Genomic DNA, 25,695 nt, shown 5'->3' on the forward strand with positions numbered 1-25,695 from the left:
GTCCCTATCCTCCCACAACCCCTGCTCTGCCTCCAGCAACTCAGTGGAAGGGCCGAGGATTTCTCAAAGGGGCCCATCCAACGTATGGCGACAGCCTAGCCTCCTGGAGGCAGCCTAGGGCGCCATGACACCGGGGACTATATTCGCCTGTGGCGCTTGTGGGTTCCCGATGGTTCACCTGAAAGAGACGGCTGGAGGACCACACATTGCTTACCCTGAACACGGAATTATTCTCCCCCCCCCCCCAGCAGACTGACTCCTTGAGGTGGGAATGGTTCCCAACACTGGTAGTCTTTCTTCTCCTCCTCCCTCACTACAAGAAGACTCACACGGTCCACTATACTCTGCTGGAGCTTCTTTCCAGGATGCACTCAGGCTCTAGCTTTTGGGTGTCTCTCCAGGTTGTGTGGTTCTGCGATACACACCGGTCTTCTGTGCAACTCCTTAGATCCACCTTCCTGGTCGATACGGATTGTGGGGAACCCTGCACCATGTCAGCCATCCGCACCCCCATTCCTTGCACCACTTGGAGTCTCTCAGTCCTCTGGAACACAGCCTCTGCCCTTGGAGCCTTGACCAGAGATACCCTCAGGCAAACTCAGTGGTAAGACTAATAATATCAAACCTGCATGTCAACTCCTCTTCTAGGAAGCTGTACAACACCCCGCTCCACGGCCACCATGAAGGGAGCATCCCTTGCAGACCAGGCCACTGAACCTATGGACCCGGCCCAGAGCACCACTATGGAAGTCATCCTGCAGGATGTCACGTAGGTGGGCCGCAGGCTAGAAGGGATGGACTCTAATATTTCTGCACTGATGGCTGAGACCAAGTCCATTTGCATGGACATTGCAGGCTTTCAGAATCGAGTGACCGGCCTGGGTCACGGCAGTGGAGGACCACCTTAAAGGCATACCAGAGCGAGACCAAGAACTTCTCTTTCTCCACAGTAAGGTCTTCAACCTGGAAGATAGAAGCTGCAGAGACAATGTCTGCTTTTTTGGCTTTCTGGAAAACTCAGAGGGATTGGATGGCAAAGGTTTCCTCAGAAACACTATTCCTGTGTTTACTGGCCTCAACTTTGATCTCCCATTGGTATTCGAGTGGGGACATCCTTAGGGTCTGAAACGGCAGGATGGCTCCTTATGGTCTCGCCCCATCATCCCCTGCTTTCTGTGCCATGAACAAGTTTACCAGCTTCTTACTGTGGTCCGCTCCCACGGGCCCTACCGACACTATATCTGCATCTCTGCGGAGTTCTTGAAAAAGACCGCTGACCGTCGCAAATCGTTCCTGTTCCTCTGACCCCACCTCCTCCAACTGGACATAAGGTTTGGCCTGCCTGAACCGGCCCAGATGTGGAACACCAAATAAAGTAAATCAAAAGATTTATTTGATCCAGAAGACTTGCGCTCATTCCTGCAGCTCCCTCCCTATCATCATCCAATGTTCCCCCACTGCCCCTGTCACGACTGGCCTCCCCAGATGGACGTGTGTTTACAGAGTATGGGGCGCTTCAAAGAGGCAGAGAGGGTGCGTCCCCAGGGTGGCAAAGATCATGTGCTCCATGCGGTGGCACATCATACTCAATCCCAGGACTGGGATAATTCGAGGTCCCCTCTGAAACCAACTCCCACTTGACACTAAGACCGTTGGGGAACTCTGCATATCCCCCCCCCACCTGGGCCTAGGCCCTGATACAGGACCTTGGAATTGGACCCCGGTACTCACGGACAACTGAGTACTCTGCTGCATGCTTGCACTAGTTGTGATTGGGATGTACAGACTATTCCTGGGTGGCATTGCACCATGTTGACTGTTATGCTGTTATATTACTGACCTGCTGCACCCCTTTCCTTGCAGACCAGTCACTGAGCTTATTAGTGTTGAGTATGATGTAATGACTTCGCTCTGCATTGTTCGAAAGAACTGCTTTGAATGGTTACCTGTTTACACTGTTAAGCTTGTTCACTGCGCCCGAGACCCTTGGCCCACACATCAATAACTACTCTTCCCCCCCCCCCCTTTGCTGTCAAAGTCCATTGTAACCCAGGTAGGCCCCAACCACCCCCGCATCAATGTCCTATGCCATCCGCCCCCTCCCTGGGGGGCCCTCCCCATCATGCTGCTTTACTCCACAAGCCTGGACCCGCAATCTACAGACCTCAGCCCTTTGGGTTTTGCACTGATTTAGAACCGGATCACCCTCTCCTCCTCCAACTCCTGCAACTTCCCCTGCCACATCCCTACCCACAGGGGCCCCCGTCTTGGGCTGTCCTACCTTTTTTCTCCACATTCCCTCTTTATCCACTTTCTACTACACCACTCCAATGACCAGTCAAACCCCTCGTCCTCCTCACTCACTATGCGTCCTCTCATGGAATGTCAGCGGGCTGAGGCATTACGCAAAATGCAAAAATGTACTCTCCTACCTGCAGTCAAAACATGCAGATGTGGCTTTGTTACAGGAGACCCACCTTGACGACCTTGAATCCGATAAATGCACCAGGACTGAGTGGGGAGGGTACTCTACAGCAGCTGTCCAAAAATACCAATGACAGAGAGAAGGACAACTAGGAAATGCAGCGTGGCGATCATACTCTGCAAAACGTTACCCGTCACCGTAATCAAAACATGGTCTGATCCTGATGGCAGGTTTATTTTTGCAAACTGATTTTGGGAAAACCACGCTATGTGTGGAATCTGTCTATGCATCCACAGGATCTAAACGTAGATTCTTCCTCCGCCTCCTTACCGAGATAGAGGCCTCTCAATACATAATTGGGAGTGACTGGAATCTCACCCAACAGGCGGTGCTCGATAGGACTGGCCCCCTAGACGTACGCAACAACCCAGATAGGGCCCTGCTGAGCGATCAGACTTAGACCACGGATTGGTAGATTAAAGGAGGCTTACCCACCCGACGGACAGGGAATTCAGTTTCCTGTCACCGGTGCATGGCACCCAGTCGCGGCTAGATTATTTTCTCATTTCTCAGAACGTGGTGGCCCACACATGAAACTCTCGTATTTTGGAACCCTCCCTCTTCGACCATGCTCCGATTCTGCTGTTGGTGGCCATTGGCCTTGCTTCTCCGGGTTGTAAACCCTGGCGTCTCGTGGTGCAATGTTACCGCACACCCCCTGGGAAAACATCAGCTTTGCCCTTATGTCTCCAGCTACCTGGAAAATAACAAAGGCTCGATCACATCTCACAGGACCCTATGGGCGGCTGCAAAAGTGACCATCCGAGGGCAACTGATGAAGGATGCAGTGCTAGCTAATAAACAAAGAGTGGCTCGCCAGAGTGAACTGGAAGCCGACATTGCATCCCTCACCCATCTAACCACCACCTGATTCTCACTCCCCCTGCGTCGTCATTCGTCGCATGCCCAGGTAGCCCTTAATGAACTTTACACCTCTAGGGCAGACCACGCCCTGCAACGACTAAAGAGTCACCACTATGAACAAGGGGAAAAAAGATAAGGTGGCTACTAGGGGCTCAACTGCACCAACTGGAGGCGACAAGGGCAATCCCTGCCATTCACTCCTCGAGTGGCGAAGTCCTCAATTGCCCCCAGGACATTGTTAATGAGTTTGCAATGTTTTGCCGAGAGCTGTACACCACTGAAAGAGTGGCCAGCACTGATTAAGTGGAAACCTTCCTGGCAGGCATTTGAATGCCCCTCTTATCATCTGCTGGCCAGGCACTTTTGGAAGTGGAGATCAGTAAAACCGAAATTGCTCGAGCTATATCCAGGCTCCCATATCACAAGGCCACTGGGGAGGATGGTTTCCCAGCCACATTTTATAAATGGGCAGGACACGAGTTGTTGACTGCCTTTGCAAGGCCATCCGGGAGGCAACCCAGGAAGGTTCCTTGGGCTCCCTTTCAAATAGAGCAACGATACTGATCACCTCTAAACCTGGGAAGAACCCCTTCCTGTGCGGTAACTATCGCCCCATTTCCCTTCTGAATTGAGATGTAAAAATTCTTGCTAACATTCTGGTGGCTCGCTTTCGCAAGGTCATCCCGTTTCTTATACACCATACCCAGGTATGATTTGTACCGGGCACCACTACCTGAAATCACCTCCACACATTGTCACATACCCTCTGGGACGCTAGGGACCTGGCAGAATAGGCCCCAGCCCTATCGCTTGACGCCAAAAAGGCATTTGATCACATTGATTGGGGCTATCTGTTTGCAGAATGCCTACTTTACGATTGCCCCACTGCCCATGTCAATTGTGGTGGCTTTTTGTCTGCCCCCTTTTCGATATGCAGGGGAACGCGACAAGGCTGCCCACTTTCGCTGCTCTTATTCCTCTTGGAGATGGATCCCCTGGCAACCACCATCCGACTCCCCCATGCTTTCTGGGATACCCGCTGGAAGGGGGAGAGGGGTGCCCAAACTGTACCTGTATGCAGATGACCTCCTGCTTGCCCTGAAGGACCTGGATGGCTCTCTTCTGGCTTTACTGGAGATCATCGAAAACTATGCACCCCTTTCCGGTTATCAGGTGAACTGGGAAAAGAGTGAAGCATTACCCCTCTCCACTATCACCACAAGGGCAGCCATCCACGGTTACCCCTTCAGATGGACACCATCCCATCTTAAATATCTGGGCCTTCTTGTTAGCAGAGCATTGGACTGTATGGTGGCAGACAACGTTGACCCCCTCATAGCCTGAAATTGGACTTTAAGAAATGGTCGCATCTGGGACTATCCATGTGGGGCCTGGTTCAAGCTGTACGGATGGTGACCCTACCACGATTCACCTATGTATTGGGTATGCTCCCCCTCCTGGTACCCCTCACAACACTGGTTGGTGGACCCAAATATCCGGGTTTTTGTGAGGGGCTTCTCCCGTCCACATATTTCATCTGCCAAACTCATGGCCTGATGTTCCTGTGGAGGCTTGGGACTCTCATCGGTGGAACAGTACACCTTGGCCCTCCATCTCTCCCAACTGTCATACATGCTGCCTGACACGCCCGACCCGTCACAATGGTTCATCACGGAACGACTGCTACTCTCCAGCCCACGAGGCCTCGACCTTCTATACAACAGATGCCCCCCGAACCAACCCAGACAACTTGCTCCTCCAGGAAATGCACAAAGACTGGCTCCATGCACACCACCTTCCCGGCGTCCACCCCCACCTCCATGCACAAGCCCCAATATGGGGCAACAACAGCATACGAATGGACGGAGAGGTGTTCAATTGAGTGCAATGGCGAGCAGCAGGCATCCACATCCTAGATCAAGTCATGGCTGATGGCGCTCTCAAGTCCTTTGAAGAACTGAGAGGAGAATTTGCCCTTCAGCCACAACCTGTGTTGCGTGGGAGCCACCCCTGGACTCTTCAGTCCTCGCCTATAGTCTCCTACCTTAGCACCTGGGGCCACTTCAAGGGCGTGATGTTGGGCCTCTACGACACCCTTACTCGTCACCTCTTCTCACAACCCCTCCTAGATACTCTCCGCACTAAATGGCAAACCTGCCTTCACACGGAGATTTGGGAGGATGACTGGACTGAGATAATGGAATCTCTCGACATAGGCATGTCCTCTGTGAATGCCCCTCGATAAGATCCTTCTGTACTGTGGTAGGTTCCCTCCTAGGGGTCTCCATGACGCTAAAGACACCACTTTCTCCTTCTTTGATCCTCCTTCATACCACAGGAGACTCCCCAGACCTGTCCTGACTGCAACATCGCCTCTTGGATATGGCTCTTACAACAGCAACAACTGCACTCTCTGCCACTGGAAGTCATCCATCCCTCCCACAGCAGAGGAATGGACTGTGGAGATTATACAGACAGCAGCCCATATACGCGTAATCGATCACTTGTAAGACCAATCTGCTTTATTTCTGCATACCTGGGAGCCCTTCCTAGAGGACGACCCCCAACGTGGCTGCCCAGGTGTTACAGAGACTGTTAACGGCATAGATATCCTGGCACGCCCCCACCTCTCCCTCACCCTTCCTGACCCCCTTTCTTCTTACCCTGTCCCCTTCTCCTTCTCCCCCATGTTGCTTTCCCCCTCCTCCTCGCTGGTCTCACCTCGGGGCTACCTATCCCCTCCAGCGTTTGTCCCATCTCTGCACTCCCCCCCCCCCATTTCAATGATTGCCCCCTTGCTTTGGGATGTCTGCCCCCATACTACAGTGCAGCGTCGTCGGACCCTCTTTTCTTATACTTCCTTCTCCCCGAACCATGGATAATTCTATTTCCCTTCAATGGTCCCCTGTACGAGTTGAGGAGAGCTACCCAGTAAGGTTGTATTTGGAGTGGTTGCAGGTGAGATGTGGCTGCATTGAATGTGAAACCTAGTTGGTGAAGTAGGTTTATGGTAGTTTGAGTGTGTTGAAACACTTGTGATGGGTTGCACTCTTGATAAGCCAGTTGCCCAGATAAGGGAAAACACATATTTTTTTGCCTTCTTAAGTGGGCTGCTACTACTGCTAGGCATTTAGTAAACACCCTAAGTGCGGTGGTGACCCCAAGTAGAAGCACTTTGAACTGAAAGTGTTGTCCATTTAACACAATTCTGAGGTACTGACTGTGCTGGGTGAATCAAAATATGAAAGCAGGGGTCCTTAAAGCGGCCATGAAGTCACCTTGTTGTAGTAGCGGGATAACATCTCGAGGAGTGACCATATGGAAGCGCTCTGACAGACTGTATCTATTTAGGTGTCTGAGGGCCAGAAGTGGGCTTAGGGACCTGTCCGTTTTTGGGATAAGGAAGTAAACTGAGTAGACACCTGTGACCTGTTGGTGTAATGGCACAAGTTCTATCTCTCTTTTTTATATAAAAGCGTGGACTTCCTCTTCGGCAGCTGCTGATTGTCTGTTGACAATCTGAAGGTGTGGGGTGGAATGTTTTGACATGTGGAATTGAGCACCAGGCAATAACCAAGTTAGAAAATAGCCAGCACCCACTAGTCGGTGGTGATATTCCGCCATGCAGGTAAGAAATTCTGAAGATGGAATGGTGGACAAGTCAATGCCTTGTGGCAGATGGTTTGGAAAATCCACCCCTATCGCTGCCTGTAGAATTGTTGCCACTGTAGGAGCCTTTATAGTATCACCTAGGCTATGTGGTCTGTGACTGGGGATGCTGATATGAAGTGGAGGTGTCTGAGGATGTGGTCTTTGCTGCTCGACAATATGGTGAGCGATGAAAAGAACCTTGCTGCACAGGTGTTTGCAGCGCCGCTATAGCTTTGGCCGTCTCGTCATCTTTTTTTATTTTCTCAAATAGAGTATCCACTTGTGAGCGAAGGAGGTACTCACCATTAAAGGGAAGTGCTTTGCACTTAAGGCTTAAACTCTGAAACCTTAAGCCAGGCATGTCTTCTGAAAAGCACACTAGTGTTGAGGCCCCTTGCAGCTATATCTGCTGCATCAAGAGCATAATGAATTGAAATATTAGCAATTAGCTTGCCCTCTGAAGCAATCTCATATGCTCTCTTTTTATACTTTTCTGGGAGGTGTTAGAGGAGCTCCTCCAGTTCATCCCAATGTGCCCTGTCATAACGTGAGAGGAGAGCAAAGGAGTTGGCAATTCTCCATTGGTTGGCCGATTGGGCAGCCACTCTCTTCCCTGCAGTGCCTATTTTCCTGCTTTCTTAGTCTGGCGGTGCGCCTCGCCAGATGTTTGGGAATTTGCCCTTTTCCTCGCTGTAGCAACTACTAAAGAGTCAGTTTGCAATCTGCCTTTTATGTATGTTAGGTCAGTAGGGGATGGCTAATACTTTTTGCCAACCCTTGGTGTGAAAACTCAAGCTTTGACCGATTCCTTAAAAATATCCAGTGTATGTTGCAGCATGCCCTTGAGCATTGGCAGATATTGTGCCAAGCATTGCAATGAGGAAATGGCCTCGAATAAAGTCATCTTCGAGATGTCCAATGTGTAGTTGAACCTTGTGGTAATCAGCCACCCTACATATAACCACATGATATGTAGTGGTATCGTCTGGTTGGGAAGATTTTGCTGGATACAGATCAGGATCCATGTCTGTATGTGGGCCTGTGTCATATGGATCCCTGTGGAGAAAAGTGTGCGTCCAGAGGAGGTGAGAAGTGCGCCTATGGTGCCATAAGTGGTGTCAGTGGTAGGCTGCTGGGTGGTGGACTGGTGGCTTTATCCACTCTTTTTCTCTGCTTTGGTGGGCAGAGGATCTCCAAAGTTTCCTCAAAACGTAATTGCCCTCAAGGGCAAAGGCCTCCGGGCCCTGGTCGACTGGAAATGCATTAACGAACGACCGATGTAAATCTCCGAATAACCACAATCAATAACAATACAGACGGTTAAAGCCTACCTGGTAGGAAAATAACAATGCAGAGGAGCACACGCCCGAACCCGATGGCAGAAAAATACAATCCAGCAATGGAGATGAGGACCATGCTCATTGCAAGCAAGAGGAGTCGTCACCATACCTCTTGACTCGAAAGACTTTTAAAAAGAAAAACAACTTGCGCACTTCGGAGTCCAACACTAGATGGTGAACTTATGCTAAGCACGTGTATCTGCAGCCATACATTACCATCAAGCATAAGGTTTTTTTTGGGGCACACTATGGGCTTTGACAGTCATAAGAGGGTTATTAGGGTTGCATCACAGGTAATGATCCGCACAATGGAACTTCTGGCACAAAATGGCCCTGGCAAACAATAGGGTACTTCCGATATATCATGGTATCAGTTTGTTTACTAAAAATCAATTGCTGGTGTGTGCTGACATAGTTACTGTACTAAAAACGATACGATGACAAGATGTGTTTGCTTACTGCTAACAAAAGCTAGCATTTGTGGGATGGTGTGTGTATGTTTATAAATCTACAAGCTGATGCATGATAATATGAGTGCCTTTACAAACTATGTAAAGCAGATATTAATACTGATTCGGTACACTTATTCAAGATAATTTAACGTAATTTCCTTGTTCAAATAGGTACTAACTTGATGTGGTTATGTTGATATTCGTGAGGTATGATCCCTATTATACCTTTTTTGACACCATATATAACTGCTGCCTAAGAGTTGAACCTGTAAGATGGGTATGCCTAGCTCTGCCATATGAACCTGTTAAGTTTCTTTAAGCTTGTCGCTATGCTGTCTAAACTCTGCAATACTGAGATCTTTGTAATTCTCCATTTTCCATTTGTTTCTCGTCTAAAGAGAGACTCAGTCATATCATATGAAAGGTAATCTAAATGCAAGAGGCATGATGGATAAATGGAAAGAAGAAGAAGGTACACATGAAGGAAGCTAGGATGAAAAGGATGGAAGCAAAAATGTCAACATTTGGAATTGTGATTCTGGTCGATTTCTTTGGAAAACTGTGACAAAAATAAATGTTGACCGAAAATCACTGAGGAGGGCTTGCCTCGCCTAGCAGGCCACCCCTGTCTTTAAATTGTGGAGTAAAATGCAACTTTTATTACTGAGGTGAGGACCCAGTTTCCTCCATCACCTGACGCCTATTGGCAATTTGCATTTGTGCACTCACTTGATTCAATTCACCTGTGCTGTATATTCCACCTGTCTCAAAGTTCTACCCTTCCTCTGCATAGGTGCTGGAGGTAAAGAAATGAAGACTCTACCTCAAGATGTCTCTCCCTCAAAATAGCTCACCCTCCACTTAGGTGAATTACTACTGGAAATAATTAATTGCACTGTGTGAAGCGCCTCTTCAGTAATGCATGTGCAATAAAGAAGATCAGTAGGGTATAGTCTCTCGAGCCTAAGTGTTAGGGTGCTGGTGATAAAGTAAACAGGGTTCCCTCATTGAAGTCAAATCTGACCCACAGCAGCTGGGTGGGGTACCAATGATAATAATGTTAATTCTTTAGAGCAGGACATGTAGCTAAAAACACAAGATAGGTAATATTATCTGACCAGTGCTCCCTCTATCATTAGGATGGGATTGGTGGTCAGAAGATAAAATGAACATGCTATGGTGCCCACTCAGATGACCCACAGGTGTAGATGAGGATGGTTTTACTCTCCACATCTTCCCTTGGGCTAGGCCACCCACTCAGCGTAGGTGCAAGAGGTGAAGAACTGTGAAAACTCAGGAGCATCTACCTATGTGAATTGCAGAAGAATGGGGTATCTCTACAGAGCAATAACTGGGTACGCTGCAAATGAGGAAGAAGAGGGGGCATTTGAAGAGTAAAAGTCGGTCTTATAAGGTTATAACACTTACCTTTGCAGGTTTTCCTGTCAGGCTGCAGCATGAACCCCATCGGGCAGCTGCAGTGCACCCCTGTGGCAGCATCATGGCACTTGCTGTCGCATCCTCCATTATTCACAGCACAGGTCTCTGCACGATGGGAGGTCAGAGCCGCAAGGGAAACAAGAAAAATCAAAACGTTAAAATAACTCACAAATCTTGTGGTCTAAAATGTCTTGCCAAGATGTTTGCAATAGATAGCCTTGAAATCCCATCAAAACCTTCTAACCCTGGGAATGTTACACTACCCTCATCCTTTTAAAAAATGGAGATCACTCTAGGCTCCTTTACATAAGTACATTTCAGGGAGTATTGCCAATATATTCTGATAAGAACAGATTGGTTCACCTGTGGTCGATAATGTCCCTTAAAATACATTATGTTATGTCCAGTAACTCTGATCGCAGGCCCAGAGGCACTTGAAGAACAAGGAGTTAGAAAGCAAAATAGGGTGCTTTTGGCAGCCACCTAGCACAGGAATAAGAAACTGCCTTCTTCAGTCATTTGTACTAGAGATCCAGGAAAGAGCTGTATTGCAGCTTACCACAAACCGTTTCTCTAGTCACTGACACCCAAACCATTGAGAAGAAGCATCAGCTAAGAAATGATACTTAATTACGAGCTCCAGGACTATTTTTTAAAGCCCAATGATTGCATTCCCAAGACCTGAAGGGGTCCGGTGATATACAAATGGGTTCTTTAAAACCCCAGACCGGACATATGAGCTCTCACTTAACAGATAATTAAGGTTCTTTCTGTAACGCTACCAGATGGAAGTTTCCAGAGCCTTAGCATTAAGGTTCCGCAGATATATGTGTAGAGAAATAAAAGACAGTCATATAAAACGCCACACTTTTCACAATCTAGGCTAGGCACTTGCGCACTGAATAGGGTCATGGGGTCTGAGGCCGAGCTATCACTCTGTCCTCCACACATGACCCTGTCTCAGTATGCTCGAGGTGCACTGTGTAGCAGACACGAAAATTGCCCAGTTTCAGGTAAAATTCCTGACGAGTCCAGTGAGGAGTCCCAAGAATGGCCTTACGACCTTCCTAGTTTGGCATTAGTGTTCCCTTTGACAAAAGGACGTCAGCAGTGAAGAGTCTTCACTGGCTGGATTCTGAGTCAGGAGACAGCTGCAATCATTCCAGAAAACTATCCATCCATCAACTGCACATGTTTAATGTTGCTGGTTGAAGCCAATGGTTTATCTAAAGAACATATAGAGGGTAGGGGTAGGGTAGGTCATACACACATACAAATGCATGTGCAGAGACACAGACACAATAGCAACTACCTGAAACTGCCTTCACACACAGGAAACGGGTACAGACAAGGTATGAGGGAGTACAAACAGACCATTGGAAGTGCAGGCTGTCTGCCCATAGAACAGGCACAGAATGGGCAGAAGCGGTGGAAGTGTCCAACATTACATGCGACAGTGGAGGCACCAGTGGCAAAAGCTCCTTTAACGCGGTGAAGGACAGTACAAGCACCTCTAACGCACAGAACTTTGTTACAACACAGTTTGATTATCTTTCAGGCACACAGCTTGGGTGCCGTTGAGACAGCAGTAGTACAAACTTCCTCAAATGGAGGACATGCACAAACCAGCAAAGGCACACATCTTTATTAAAAAAATACCAGCATCAGATTAGGCAGCACCAAACGTACCTCATACACGGAAAATCTACAACATGAACAGCAGCAGTGCAAACATCTATATGCACAGTAAAAACAAATGTGCATCAACAATAAACAGTGTCCTCAAACGCATAACTGGAACAGAACAGACAGAAGAAGAGCATGCTCCTCAAAATATTGTTAACTGATCCCAGGATACCGAAAGGGCAGATCGCGAGTAAGACAAGTTCTAGAGCCGTTCATACCATGCACACACAGTACGGGCATCAGTAGAGCAAGATTCTCGCAGACATTTGGCACAGGCGCGCAAACCAAGCTTCCTCGGCATTGGAAGTTCCCACTGAATGGTTCACTCACACAAAGCAGGGACCTCAGAAAATCCCGTAGTTTAAACTTCGCTCACAAAATACAGCGGCAGAAGCAGTGCAAGTCCCTTACACATACTAGATAAATCATAGAAAGCAGCACTGCTAACATACCTTGCATGTATGAGATTTATAACAGGTTCAACATAGGACTTAACAAATTGACCAGACAGAGCTTTGTTGTCACATGTAAGGAGAGCACGTGAAGCAGCAGTGCAAGCGTGGTTCACCCCACAGAACAGGTAAAGCACAGGTAACAGCAGTACATGCATCTCTCTTACACTGAAACATTGTTCAATAAAAGGCAGGTTATCCTGTTTCTTCAGTGGGTGAACTAAGGGCCATATTATCAATGTAAAGTTCCCTGTTATTACTTATTCGTGGATGCATCCCCCAGTAGTAGGAGAGGAGTTCTGACTCGAGGATTATTGATTACTGATTCCAAGGTTGAATAGAGATTTGTTTTAAAAATGGCATGCATTTTTTCTGAGACTCTACCTAACTATTACTCCGTGTCTGCTTGGGTCTTTTCCGGTGCAACTGTAACTATCTAGTGGGGTAGTCAAATAATGTGATGTATTTTAGGATCAGTACACAGACAGTTCAAAGTGTCCCAGTCTCATAGGCATCATACTAGGGGAATACCCTTAAAATAACACGCATCTCTCTAGAGTCCTCTTTCTACTTGAGTATTTACTCTTCAATCGCGGTATTTTCAGGCACAGGCCTAGAACGTCTGCACCTATCTCTCGGATATTTTGAACTGACCAGGTATTTAATCTGACTTCTGCTGAGTGTTTGATGGCCGCCAGAATGTTCTCCATCTGTTGTTTAGTGGCTCCCTTCCATGAGAGATCAGATAAGAATTGTGGGAAACAAAATAACTCTAATGTCTCCTCACAAGATACGGTCAAGTCTCCCCGAGGGCTGGGGAGTGTGTCAAGCTGTAGGTGGTGCAATCTCTCAAATAACATTGTAAGTTCAATGGAAAAATGCTTCCCCCCAACCACCACCACCACCACACCAATGTACACCATATAACAGACTAATGCTGCCTAACATGCCTCCGAAATTAATGCTTTTAGAGTTGGAAAATTAGTAAACGATACGTACTAATAATGCTCTCAGTCTTCGGCCTGAGCATGCTGGTCTGCTCCATCCATTATCAAGCAACATATGGATTTAAACTAAATGGTGTTAGCATTATCGTATGCAAGTCTGAGCTACATACACAGCTCTGAGTAAGGTATTATGGAAACATCAAGTCAGTCTGGACATCACTTACGTTCTACGTTTGTCAGACTTTTATCTAGACCTGTGTGAGCAAGGGTATACTCAAACTAGTCTGACATGAAGGATAGCTGCGCTCAAATATTGCAGGCTCATTAAGATGCCATTTCTAGCCATTGCATGACAATGATAGGCCCTGTGAATACCACTTAATTCTTGTCTACAGTCGAAAATAATGGTTCTGGCACTCTTTACAGTGGAAAAGGAAAGGATCACGTCAGTAGGCCCCCCAAGATGATTTCACCACATAGTATGCTTGTGTTGGGTTGTGTGTCAGAACAACGCAGGCATTTACGACGGCTGCCTCAAGAACGTGGCCCAAACCACGAATGCGTCCCTACAACGCATTTCTTTACCATGCAAGTCATTACAACGACTTGCCTTAGAGAAAGCTCTGGAGTTTGGAATAGTATAATTTACTATTCCAACTCCAGTCTGCGCCACAGTAGGGAAAGTGTTGGACATAAAGTCGAACATCGGTCCAACAACACTTTCCCTAAGGCAAGTCATTGTAATGACATGCGTGGTTAAGGAATGCGTTGTTAAGACATACTCGTTGTTCGGGCCGCGCTTTAAAGGCATAGCGTGGTTTGAGCCACGTTGTTAAGGCTGTTTCCCCTTGTGTTGTCCTGCCTCTCCACTCACATACCTAGTTTTAATTGTGCCGGCCCACCCGTAACTCTTTTCTATTTTCCTGGAAAGGGGAGCTTCAATGGTAGCAAGCTGCGACCTGAAAGTAAAACTGTTCTGCTGAAACGGCCCGCTGCCAGATTTGTGTATGTTTTTTGTAATTCATTAGGGGGTTCACCTTCAACTGATTTCGTTTTTGACCTTCCACAAACTCACCCATGCCTCTTGTGATTCTGTTGTTTTTAACTGTGAATACAGTCCAAGAATGTGATATGCTTTGGCCATTATGCTGGGACCACTTAGTTTCATCTATGCTACATCAGGTGTCTAATTCACTCTCTGTTTCTCTCGCCCACTAAGGTATGCCTACCTTCTGCCAGCCCATGTAGCCTATCTTCTACCCTCATGTATGATCCTGAATATTCCTAATAATCCTTTTCCTCAGCCCTTCCCATTGCTTGTACTTCAATCATGTAGTTATAAAGCCAGAAGTCTAAGATCAGTCATATACTGTGTAATCACTAGAAAGATCTTACAACAATATCTGTCTACCCAAAATGCTCTGATTATAAATAACACTGCTAACCCTAGTTGCAACCTCTGAAAAGACTATGTGATGGACTAATTCAAGGTAATGAGATGAATTAGCAGTCTAAATAATTTTCCTAGCAGTAACATGGGAGGTTAGAGGGATGGAAGAAGGCAGCTTCTAGCTCTTTAAGAAACATGTGTCACCATTTAGAAGGAAATTATATGTCTTCGTTGAAAAAAAGAGGAATTTGGTAGAACTTGACGTAAAAAGATGCCAGCTTTCTGCTGAAACACATGAGTTATTGACCTGTACATGGGTTCTAGGAGGAGCACTACTTTCCTGCTACGGATGTTACACCATGTTTGGATGCCTGATCTTACAATCTGAACCCCACTCAATCGATGGGAGTGTCTCAAATAGTCCTTGTCAACAGACCTGAGCATGCTTCTCAGATATCTCTGTGACCCACCCACACAAAGAAAACGTCCACTTACATGTACAGTGATCAAATCTGCCAAAACGTTATGTTTTTATGCAAAGGCTCCCCATACAATGTCTCTGCATCCCTTTTCCAACAGGGTATCTTTCTTTTCTTTCTGATGCTCTAAGCCACTGGTTCCTAACCTGTGGTCCGGGGACCCCTGGGGGTCCGCGAAGCCTCCTCAGGCGGTCCACGGCTGCTCAGAAAATTAAATAATATTAACAGATTAGGTCCCCAGCTTTCAGTAATGACTCAGTGGGGGGGTCACCGGATTCCCATAATGATTCAGTGCGGGTCCCCGGGTTCCAGTAATGATAATGAGGGGGGCCAAGTCAGAAGGTTGGAACTCACTGTTTTAAGCATTATCTGTCATCAAATAGTGCTATCCTACAAGAACATGTAGAAAATGAAAACTTTGACTTGTCTTGTAAATGGATCACTTTTAACTTACACTCTTCTAGACATAGCTCATGGCTTCAAGTGCAGGTTTGTTCTTTGCTGAGTTTGCCATTAAAACTGTGCAAATGGAATCTTCCTAATATGAGCTCTCTCTATGGGCTCCTATTCACAATACTTGCTTCACCGAGTCTCCCCATCTTTTCTTATGTGTGTGGCTCATCAAGTGTTTCCTTTCTATAAGGTACATAAAGTAGATGTTTCACAATTTTGGAACATGTCGAGATGCATGCCTTTTCAGTAAAAGACGAACTGAGCTTCACAAGGGATGAGGTAAATGGGGATCAACAAAGCTAAGGAATGCTGAGGGTGGCCTTGGGTGCAGATGGTGGGAGGCAGTTTTCAGACCACATGCTTTCTCTCTGATACTTTATGTTCTCCTGTGTGACTCAGAATGTAAGTAAAAGGCAAAGTGACTCACCAAGACACGCAATTTGGGTTGAATCCCAGTCAGAACAAAGCATTCACCTCCCAGTCTGCAGACAGTGTGTCACATCCTGATTACAATGTTTAGCAGGCTGAATGCACCCACACATCTCTCGCAAACAAAACAGTGCATTTCATAAATCTGATGCAAATTTCAGTTACAGGAAATGCTGATTGACAACAACATAATCTATCTTTTTCTATCTAAACACAGAAGTTCCTGTAGGTTTGTCGGACCCCCGAAACTGGGTCTGGTCTCAAACAATGGTTAATAATAGCTATTTGCGACACTTCACTACTAACTTGACTTTTTGGCACAGGAGTATATGGCTTTGTGAATATTATAACTAGGTGTTTTTTTCGGGTGATTGTGGCACTTTTTAGTCATGGAAGTCCAACGTGCACATGACTATTTCAAATTATGAGTATCCCAGCTCATTTGCAAGAGACTGAATCTATCTGTCAGTGCTCACGTACACCACAATTTCATTGCTTCCATTTTCCAGGGAATTGGGTCTCATTCCATTACAAGGAGTTCCAGCTATAGGAGACTCCTTCATTGACAGCAGCGCATTTAAAACCTTACTATTCACAGACAAAAGTGAGTTTTCAATACTGGCCAGACCCCAGGCATAGACAACTCAAGTGTGACAAACTCAGGCACAGTTCATATTCCGCTGCTTCATTTTCAAGGTGGATGTCAATGGCAACTGAAGGGGGCTAGAGCTGGGGTATGTATGGCACCTCGCTTGTGGAATATAAATGCAAATAGTGTGTAATTCTTTGCTCATAGCTGATACTGAGCTCAGCTCCTTTAGAACCATTTGGAAAACCATACTGTAGAAGCAAGAAGATCAATAACGGTGCTTAAAAGACAACATTGATCTAACAAAAATAGAACGGTATATCTAGCGCGTCTTTTGGCACACCAGGCCCCTTCTCCTCAACAGGGAATTAACCACTGTTCCACCTCAGTTTCCACTATATGTTACAAAGACTGGAACAGTGGATGTAGAGAGGGGTGGTAAACATGACTGAACGCACAAGAATCAGTCTGAAGATAATTAGTGTTTGATGTAGTGTTCTACTATCTTGACCAAAAAGGTTTGAACTGTCAAGCTGCAAAGTAGATGAGATGGAAATAAGGAACTTGGCTGTCACTGGCTCGGATATGCATTCCTGCACATGCCCAGCCTTCTATTAAAGATGAAAATAAAGTATTCCCTTCAAAAGAATAGCCAACCCATTTTATTGAACATCACTCAAGCATGCTTGGAAGTGCATAGAAACTACTGAGGCAGACACTGATTGGTGTTGTCAGTAACCTTGTGTATTGCTGTCTATTTAACTTCTTCATGCCAAAAACAATACTCGTTCTCGATCTAAACATGAAGTGCAAGGTAATCTGTAGACTTGTTTGGCAATAACAGCACATGGGTGTAGTATCGAAACTGGAGCTGGTGGTTGTAACCACAGAAGTCTTCACTTGGAAAACTTATTCCCTTCATTTTGAGAGACGCTTGGTTGCAAGCCCTTTGCATTTAGAAATTAAAGCTGTAGAAACTGCTGAGTTGGCAAGGAGGTTACTGTATATGAAACAAGGATCAGGTCTGGAAGCCTTAGATTTAGATATAGTGACTTTAAAAACCCAGAATGAATTTGTGGCATGTTCAAAGTTAACATTTGTTGCCACACACTGGAACCTCCATAACAACGAGGGATTGGTTGTACTGCAATGGAGTCTGCATGGAAAAGAGAACTGTGGCTTGTGAGAAGGAGATATTGAGATCCCTTGTTGCTTTAGGAAAAAGCTACATTGCACAACTTAATGGGACGGATGGAGTCATTTTCTTCTTTTGAAGGGTGAAGAATCTTCAACATAAGAGTTTGCCCTACATCTTTTTGGAAGAACTGGGCCTGCTGAAGGAAAAGTACTATCTTTGATTCCGAAGGAACACAAAATAGCAATTTAGGACTACGGTTCTAGTAAATGAGCACTCAGCTGTTGTATAATGGTGAAAAAGACCACACAACAAGGACTAAAACAATCCACCCAAAATACCCTGTGATAGGAGATCAGCTGGCAGTGAAGGGCCTACATTTTCTTCTCTCAATCTAATTTGTGATTGAACTAAATGGTGCACCAAGACCCTTTCTATTAAAGACATTATAGTGACCTAATCTCAAAAGAGAGTAACCTGGAAACCTTGAAGGATTTTTCTGAATAAATGAGTGAAATATAGGAAAAGAACCAGGTGTTTGGGTATGAACAGCTATACTGCTAGATCTAACAAGCCTAGAACCCGAAACGTTACCATAAAAATAGTACTACAGGAGTTGGCATAGAAAAGGATCCTAACCAGCTCAGTGCTAATCACATAAGAAGGTGAAAACTAGAGCAACGGTACTCAATTTCTGTCAAGTCAAAAGGAATTATGAAACTCCTTAGGAGGAACAACCCAGAGATTACCAACATCACAGTCAAAATGAAGCTCCCTGACCTCCTCAGAATTAGAAAATGGCACTGGTCCCCACAAGCAGAAATCAACTCTGAAACCGAAGAAGCAAGATTTATTTTTTAAAGCAGTACTATTTGCCAATTGAAAACTCAGTATTGGTGTTGGTGAATAGTTTTTCTATGTTATTGTTTTACAATTTTTACACTTATGAGGCTTAATGAAATGTTGAATGGAATGAATCTAGAGGTGGGTCCACTGCTAATATTGTGATGGCCGCTTTTCACTCTTGTTGCCTGGCATATTTTCAATTGTCTTGGTTCCAATTTGTCACTGGGCCTTTAATGCAGTTATCCCAGTTGTATACAACACAAAGGATCCAGAATATGTGCAATGGAGTTGAGATGGCTACGTGTGGCCACCCTGTTCACTGTGCCTAGGGCCTCATGCTTCAAATGACTGATGGCACTCACAAAGGTACAAACATATTTGTTGTGCTCGTTATGTGATACAGAATCTAGGCAGCTCAACAGCTCATGTCAGACTTCTCCTTTGGGGGCAGTGTTAGAATGATTTGCACATGGATGATCTAGTAATGGCATTGAGAAGCTAAATACTTATGGAATACCCTCCAGATGGCATAAGTAGTGGTTTATCCATGGATTCAAGCCTTTCCATGGCACTTCTTGTTCATTATCAGCATCCAGGTGCATTCCGTTCCTTCAGTCATGGTTGAAACTAAAACAAATGTGACAGATGGTCTTCGAGACTTTTCAGCGCCCTTATGAGCATAGATAACCACTATGGTAGTGTTAATCAGATGTTCAATAATTCTTGAATAGAGGGGCTATTTCTGAAGGATTTACAGTTTATGTGACTTGTCAGTCCTGATGCAATTGTGGATTGTTTAGTCCCACGCCAATCTAACATCTACAGGTGGACCTGATGTACAGTCCATTCATATTTTAGGACCTGTAAATTGCCAAATCGTTATTACTTAACTGTGCCTAATGGCTTGAATGTGATGAACGAGATACTAGGAAATCAAGAGAACAACAGAATGTGGAAGTAGATATAGAGAACCAGAAAGCAAGAGAGGAAAGCAAGAGAAGTATGTTGACAACCGGAGACAAAAACAGATGGGGCAACAGAAGGGAGGAAATGTCACCTCTCATCAAATGTTACTCCTACTCTCATCTCACTCACACCAACTAATCTGAACAAGATGTACCAGTATTATTCCTTCAGTTACCCTCAATCACATCAGGCTTGTTTGTCAAATTTAGGGCAGTTTCATTTATTAAAAAAGTCTTTACTCGTGCTTTATGTGGAAGCAAAAGTGCTGAATATGGCTAGCTGAACAGTATTATTGTATATGCGATGAGACACAACATCTCCTGTCGGAGAAAGGAAGTCAACAGACTCCAAGCAGCTTCCATTTATTATGCCAAAGTTTGATGTGCATACTGACAGTCCCTATCAGTAGTGTCTGAGTGTGCAAACAATCAATGAAGTGGAATATGTTCCGGTGTAATGACCTGCAGATGAGATTCATTCAAGCATTTCATGTATCTTAATTTAGTTTTTCTCATGGAGACACCCCTTGTGAAAACAGCATATAAACCTCACTGATGAGACCCAGATACGCTAAACCGCAAGTGGGGCTGTGCTTCCTCTGAAGCGGAAGAGATGTGGTCTTACAGTTTGCGTGGGATTGTCCTTTTCTGGGCATGGCCAATTTGTATAGTCTTGGTTTGTCGTCTGCACCAGCAAAGTGTTGAGCAGTACACATGTGTAAATGTTCTCCAACAGCATGAGAAATTGAATACTTGTAATACTTTCATTCTAGTTACCTCTCCTGGCTGACGTATTATTTTCTGGGAGGAACGTGGGTGATTTTTCTCTGGTCCTCTGTGCAGAATCATCCCAACCCCCCAAATTTGTTTTCTTATTCAGTTCCAAGCATTCTTACGAATGGCAACAATCAAAGGCAACTGCAAAGCAGTGTTGGGCCACGCAGTGCAAAAAGGCAGCAAGGGAGGGGTCACACCAAATATAACAGCAGTCAAGAGGGCAAAATATGCAATAAAGAGGGGATTGTGAAAGCGGGAGAAGGTGTTGGAAACAGTTACTAATCGGAGGTGTGAAAACACATGCAGCCATAGGGTGGTATCAAGCTAAAAGCTTCGGCTGGGGGAGGCCAGGCGGTGAAATATGGAAAGCAGAGCTTTAAACAGTGCAAGATACAGCTGTGTATGGAGATCAAACAAGCACAGGTCGATTTGTCGCTTTGTCCACGTCAGCTAGGAAAAGGGAGTCAAGGAGGGACAAGGTGTTATAAATAGCTGCTTAAAGGAACTAAACAGGCAGAAGCAGAGAGACATACCGTCAGAAACAGTTGCTTTAAGGGAACACACAGACACAGGCAAACAGCCTATGGCCACAGAGATGCTCAAACGGAATGCTCAGAATCCCAAGCGTGCAGTTAGTTGGAAAGCCCAAGTGGCCAAGGCAAACACATCGAGATTTTAAATCTCGATGGAAACTGAGAACCACCACAAGAAAGCCAAATAAAGCCAAAATAGGAAGAGGACTGTGAACACAGCAACTAAGAGGACTGAGTAACAGAACAAGGAAGGAGGTAGAAGACACATGAGAGGGTAAAGTGGGAGGGGTAGCTAGACAGGGATGACAAATGAGTAGGGATGAGAGAGGAGAAGGGAGAAATGAGAGAAGTGGAGAACAAGGATGCATGAGAGGCAAAGAAAGAATGGGAATTTGTGTGAGAAAGGGTGAGAGGCAAAAAAGACAAGAAGTTAGTAATGAGGGCACAAGAGAATGGCTACAGAGACCAAAAAAAATATTTACCATTAGAAAACATCTGGGGGGTAACGAGTTGCTCAAGCCGTCTCTCCCCTGTTTGACATTATAAAAAAGTGTTTTAGAAACAGTGTCCAGCAATGTTTTTCATATCAATTTATCACTCTCCCCTCCTCCTCCCCATGTGTTTCTATCTAAAGGCACCACAGGTGTAAGAATCAGCCCACCCATCCCATGTCACATCGGTGAGATATCCGACAGAGCACTAGCAATGCTATTTCAACTTTGAAGCCAAAAGAATCAACAGACAAACAGAAAATCTGTAATCATTGAAAATCCTTCTAAATTAATCAGCAAAAAGAAGACTGCTCTGCGGGACACAGTACATAAGTCTATTCACGGAATAATGTCTATCCAGTGTTACTAGATAAGTAGAAAGCATTTAAAACACAGATATTTTAGTGCTCCAGGGTAGGCTTCATGATACTTCATCAAACTAGAATGTGGGCAGTTAAGTAGATGGTAGAAAATTTACTGTAAATGTAGCACAGCGCTCTAAGCAGGAGAATCTTTACCTAGTAAGGCAAATAAGCTTGCAGTACACATCTGAAGACAAGGCTCTTCTCACAGTAAAGTTGTAAAATCGTCAACTCTGCGGCATGGCTGTCCCGGGAGCACTGAGCCACTTAAGTGGCATGTTGTTGCCCTAACTATAACCCTAACAACCTAATATCTCCTGATGATCAGGATAGATGTCAGATACATGGAGAACACTGCAAGCCTAGATATATCACAAATCTATACACCAGGCAGCTCCTAAACGGTTCAGACAACCAAAACATCTCAAGTTTAAGTGCTGAAACACCACTTTTTTCCCTCATTGCTGGCTGCGGATTACAAGCTGTCCCTGCTGTGACTTTTCCTTCGGCCTCCCCCAGCCGAAGCTTTTAGCTTGATACCACCCTATGGCTGCATGTGTTTTCACACCTCCGATTAGTTATACGCACCTATGCAGGGTTCTATTTCTGGTGTTCATGGAATAAACACCAAATAAATAAATAAATGACCCCGCTAACAAAAAAAGCTGACATCCTGAATCCTCAGCACATGGCTGCTCGGGTAGAGAAGGGCACCTTTCCAAGCAAAAGTCAAGGTGCTTTGAAGCCAACTTGAAAGTATGACTACAACAGCCTTATTGTAGATAGACACTGTAATCTTAAATCTATACATTGTGCCATCTCAGACAGAGCAGGCAGAAAAAAACACTTCATATGTAGGAATCGGCCAAGTACAAAGACATCAGGGACCAGGCTTCACTGGGGAAAAATACAAAGTAAATGAAATGTAGAAATCACACTTCTCCTCCAGAAGAGGCAGCATGCACATCTCTCTAATAAATCACACAGCAAAAAAGCTGTCTGCTCATACCAAATCCAACTACTTGAACATTTTTACATACGAAATAGGATGTAGGAGCCTGTAATCAAATATAGCATTGATGACAGTCATAGCAGGCAAAGACTGAGAATACATTCTCTGGCAAGAAGAGTGATGGTTGGCCGAGATTTAAGATCTGGTATGCAAGGGTATCAGTTGCAAACAATTCTTGCTTGATGACAGCAAAAAAAGATGGCTTCAGAATTTTTTGAGGAATGAGTAGGGCTTGTTGGGCCTTCTTCATGAACACTGAGTCCTAGCAGCAGAGGCAAAGGGAAAGTAAGAGATACCAGGAAGAAAATCCTAGTCGATTAGTTAAGCCCCTATGTGAAGTGGGGTTACTGAGATTGCAGGGGTGGTTAACAGGTATTGACACTGTAAATTAGCAAAATAGTCAGGTGCAAAGAATTGGTCTTACAAATTCTGTTAGACTTGTTATGCCAGGTAAGGACAGTGAGGCTGTTCAGCATAATGCCCAAGGCTCTGAACTACTAAAAGCTTAAGAGTCTGTGAGGTTCCAATCTGGTAGAGTGTGATCACTCACTGGAGACGCTTGCCTTTTAGGTTTAATGTTTACATTCCACTTTGGTTTAGAATTTGCTTAGAACAATAATTATGTGGTGTATCAAAAGAGATCAATTCATATGCAACATAATACTTTTGTCCAAAACTGGTGTGCCAGCACTTCCAATGGACGGTATGATATACACTAAGCCTATCTGCTCAGTAATCTGAAATCTACATATGTTACTGATCACCAAGGGCACATGCTGCAGCACAAGCAAAAAACATAGCTAAACAGATCTGCTGCAGTACACTTTCAGACGTGTTAATCCGGGCCACACTCTTATCATTGTGGCTGAAAAGCTGTGGCTTTTTGATATTTCTGTATGAATTTAGTCCTAAAGCCCCCCCGAACAGACCGTATACACTTAATTCCCCCAAAATTATTCTCACTGAACACAGAGAGACGAGTTCTGCAAACACAGAATGAGTAAGCTTCACATCCAGTGCAAGTTTGACCATCACTCTCAAGACACTAACTACAGTATGATTACTTGCACTGGTGCTGACAATTTAATTTGCGGTCCATAGTATAGTACCATAAAAGTATAAAAAAAACATTGACTAAAGCGCATGAAAAAAACATCCTTGTCTTGGAAATCGCAAATTTAATAATTTCTTTCCTCTTAAGAGGTTCCCTTCCAGATTTCCTTATCTGCTTGGCTTACGAGAGTGGGGGATTTGTCATACATAACCAAGTCCATACCTCTCCCTTATGGAGTCCCCATCGCGCAAATCCATTAGTTTCCTTTTGGACAGGAAGGGGCAGACACAGACAGTCATTCCACATGTTTGGGGTGGTATTTAAAAGTGAAATACTATCCACTCTTGAGTCATGACTTTATCACCATTTAAATAGTTCTCACTCTGTTACTCTGTTTCATTGTGAATATCTGACAGATGCCTGGGCCTCAGAGAAGTCCTATATTCAAAGATTCCTTTTTCCTTGTTGGCTATCAAATACCACACCTTTTCTAGTGATCCGTCACACTGTCTTTTGCAACTAGTCCACATCCAAGGAGTCTATTACCCCAGAAAACGTATCCTTCACCCAGGGCTCAGATACATATTGGTATGTAATTAATTCCCTTCAAATCAGGGGTATTTCATAATCTCTAAATAATGTCTTATTACTGGTTGAAGAAGGTAGCTCACACCCAGTTATTCACCTCGTACAGGGTTGGACCTCAGTGTCTAACACTCACGTATTCTTTGCTTCAAATCAGCCTTGTATTACCTTTACATGCAAATATTTAATTTGCATTGGACCATGTCCCAATTTAAAGTCAATGTGTGCTGAAGGTTCTTTCCCTTCCCACACTTACTACTTCTAAAGGCGTATGAACCACCAAGAACTACGCATAACCCTTTGATGTAGGTTTCCAGAACTCAACATTTATGCTCTTTTCTGCTACATTTTACCATCAACCAATACCATCAACAAATAGTCTCTAATATTAAAAGGTTCTATGACAAATGGGATACTCTCCTTTCTCCATCTGTATCTGACACTCAAAACATTCCTTATCTCAAGGTCTCCAACTCAGACACTTCAGTATCCATACTGTTCGTCCATAGTTATATATTCCCTCCTTAAGCAGATGCCCTTCAGTATTCTCTCACAGACAGGGTTGAAATAAAGTTAGGCAATTGTAAACATAATCATGGAAATTTACACATCGGTCACTTCCACCCTTCACTTCCCCAAAAGTAAAAGTCAAGCAATAATACTCAAAATAGTGGCATTAAGCAGCTATAGGATGGAATGGAGCAATGCATAGCAAGAGTTAGAGGAAATGCCGACATTTGGACTTGAGACTGATAGGTTTTGGATTGGTAAAAAAAAGTCTGTGATCAAATAATTTGGTGTTTTCAATCATGTGAAAATGAACTTTTATGTCCACAACTGCAGAAACTGCATTGTGCATCAAATGTCTTAGTTGATGTACTGTTCTCTTGATAGTACACAGAGATACATTTATGACCCAAGATTTGTAACCTAATTCCTTCCAGAAAAGCAGATGCACTCCAAAATATAAATTGTAGTTTGCAAGTCTGAGACACGGCTTATCCAAACCGGGATAATAATCAAATCATAAGCCAACTACCTTGAAAGGTTACCTTTTATATGCAATAGCCTAAAGGAGGATTAAGGGCTAGGCAGTCTAAGAAATGAACTGTTGAGTGATTAGCGATTAGTGTTGGACCGAGTTTAGAACTAGATGGAGTCGAATTTCATGGCGCTGGTTTGCGTTGTTAACTGATGTCTTAATTCAAGACAGCCATTAATTAATACATGTAGCACTATTTTCGAGGAAAGTAAACTAAGCAAGTGCTCCTCAATCCA

General features: G+C 44.7%; 1 protein-coding gene across 7 annotated transcripts in view; it reads right to left on the minus strand.

The window, feature by feature from the left end:
- SCUBE3 (signal peptide, CUB domain and EGF like domain containing 3) overlaps positions 1-25,695 on the minus strand; it is a 993,478-nt gene that overhangs the window by 329,862 nt on the left and 637,921 nt on the right. For 4 of the 7 annotated variants that reach the window (XM_069238808.1, XM_069238804.1, XM_069238806.1 and 1 more), the window contains 2 exons: positions 21,396-21,443; positions 10,221-10,337 (listed from right to left, as the gene is read on the minus strand). In XM_069238808.1, the coding sequence (XP_069094909.1) occupies positions 10,221-10,337; positions 21,396-21,443 (165 nt within the window). The remainder of the gene's footprint in view (positions 1-10,220; positions 10,338-21,395; positions 21,444-25,695) is intronic. The other 3 variants (XM_069238811.1, XM_069238810.1, XM_069238809.1) reach the window with 1 other exon arrangement.

This window comes from Pleurodeles waltl, chromosome 6, assembly GCF_031143425.1.
Source record: "Pleurodeles waltl isolate 20211129_DDA chromosome 6, aPleWal1.hap1.20221129, whole genome shotgun sequence".
NCBI lineage: Eukaryota > Metazoa > Chordata > Amphibia > Caudata > Salamandridae > Pleurodeles > Pleurodeles waltl.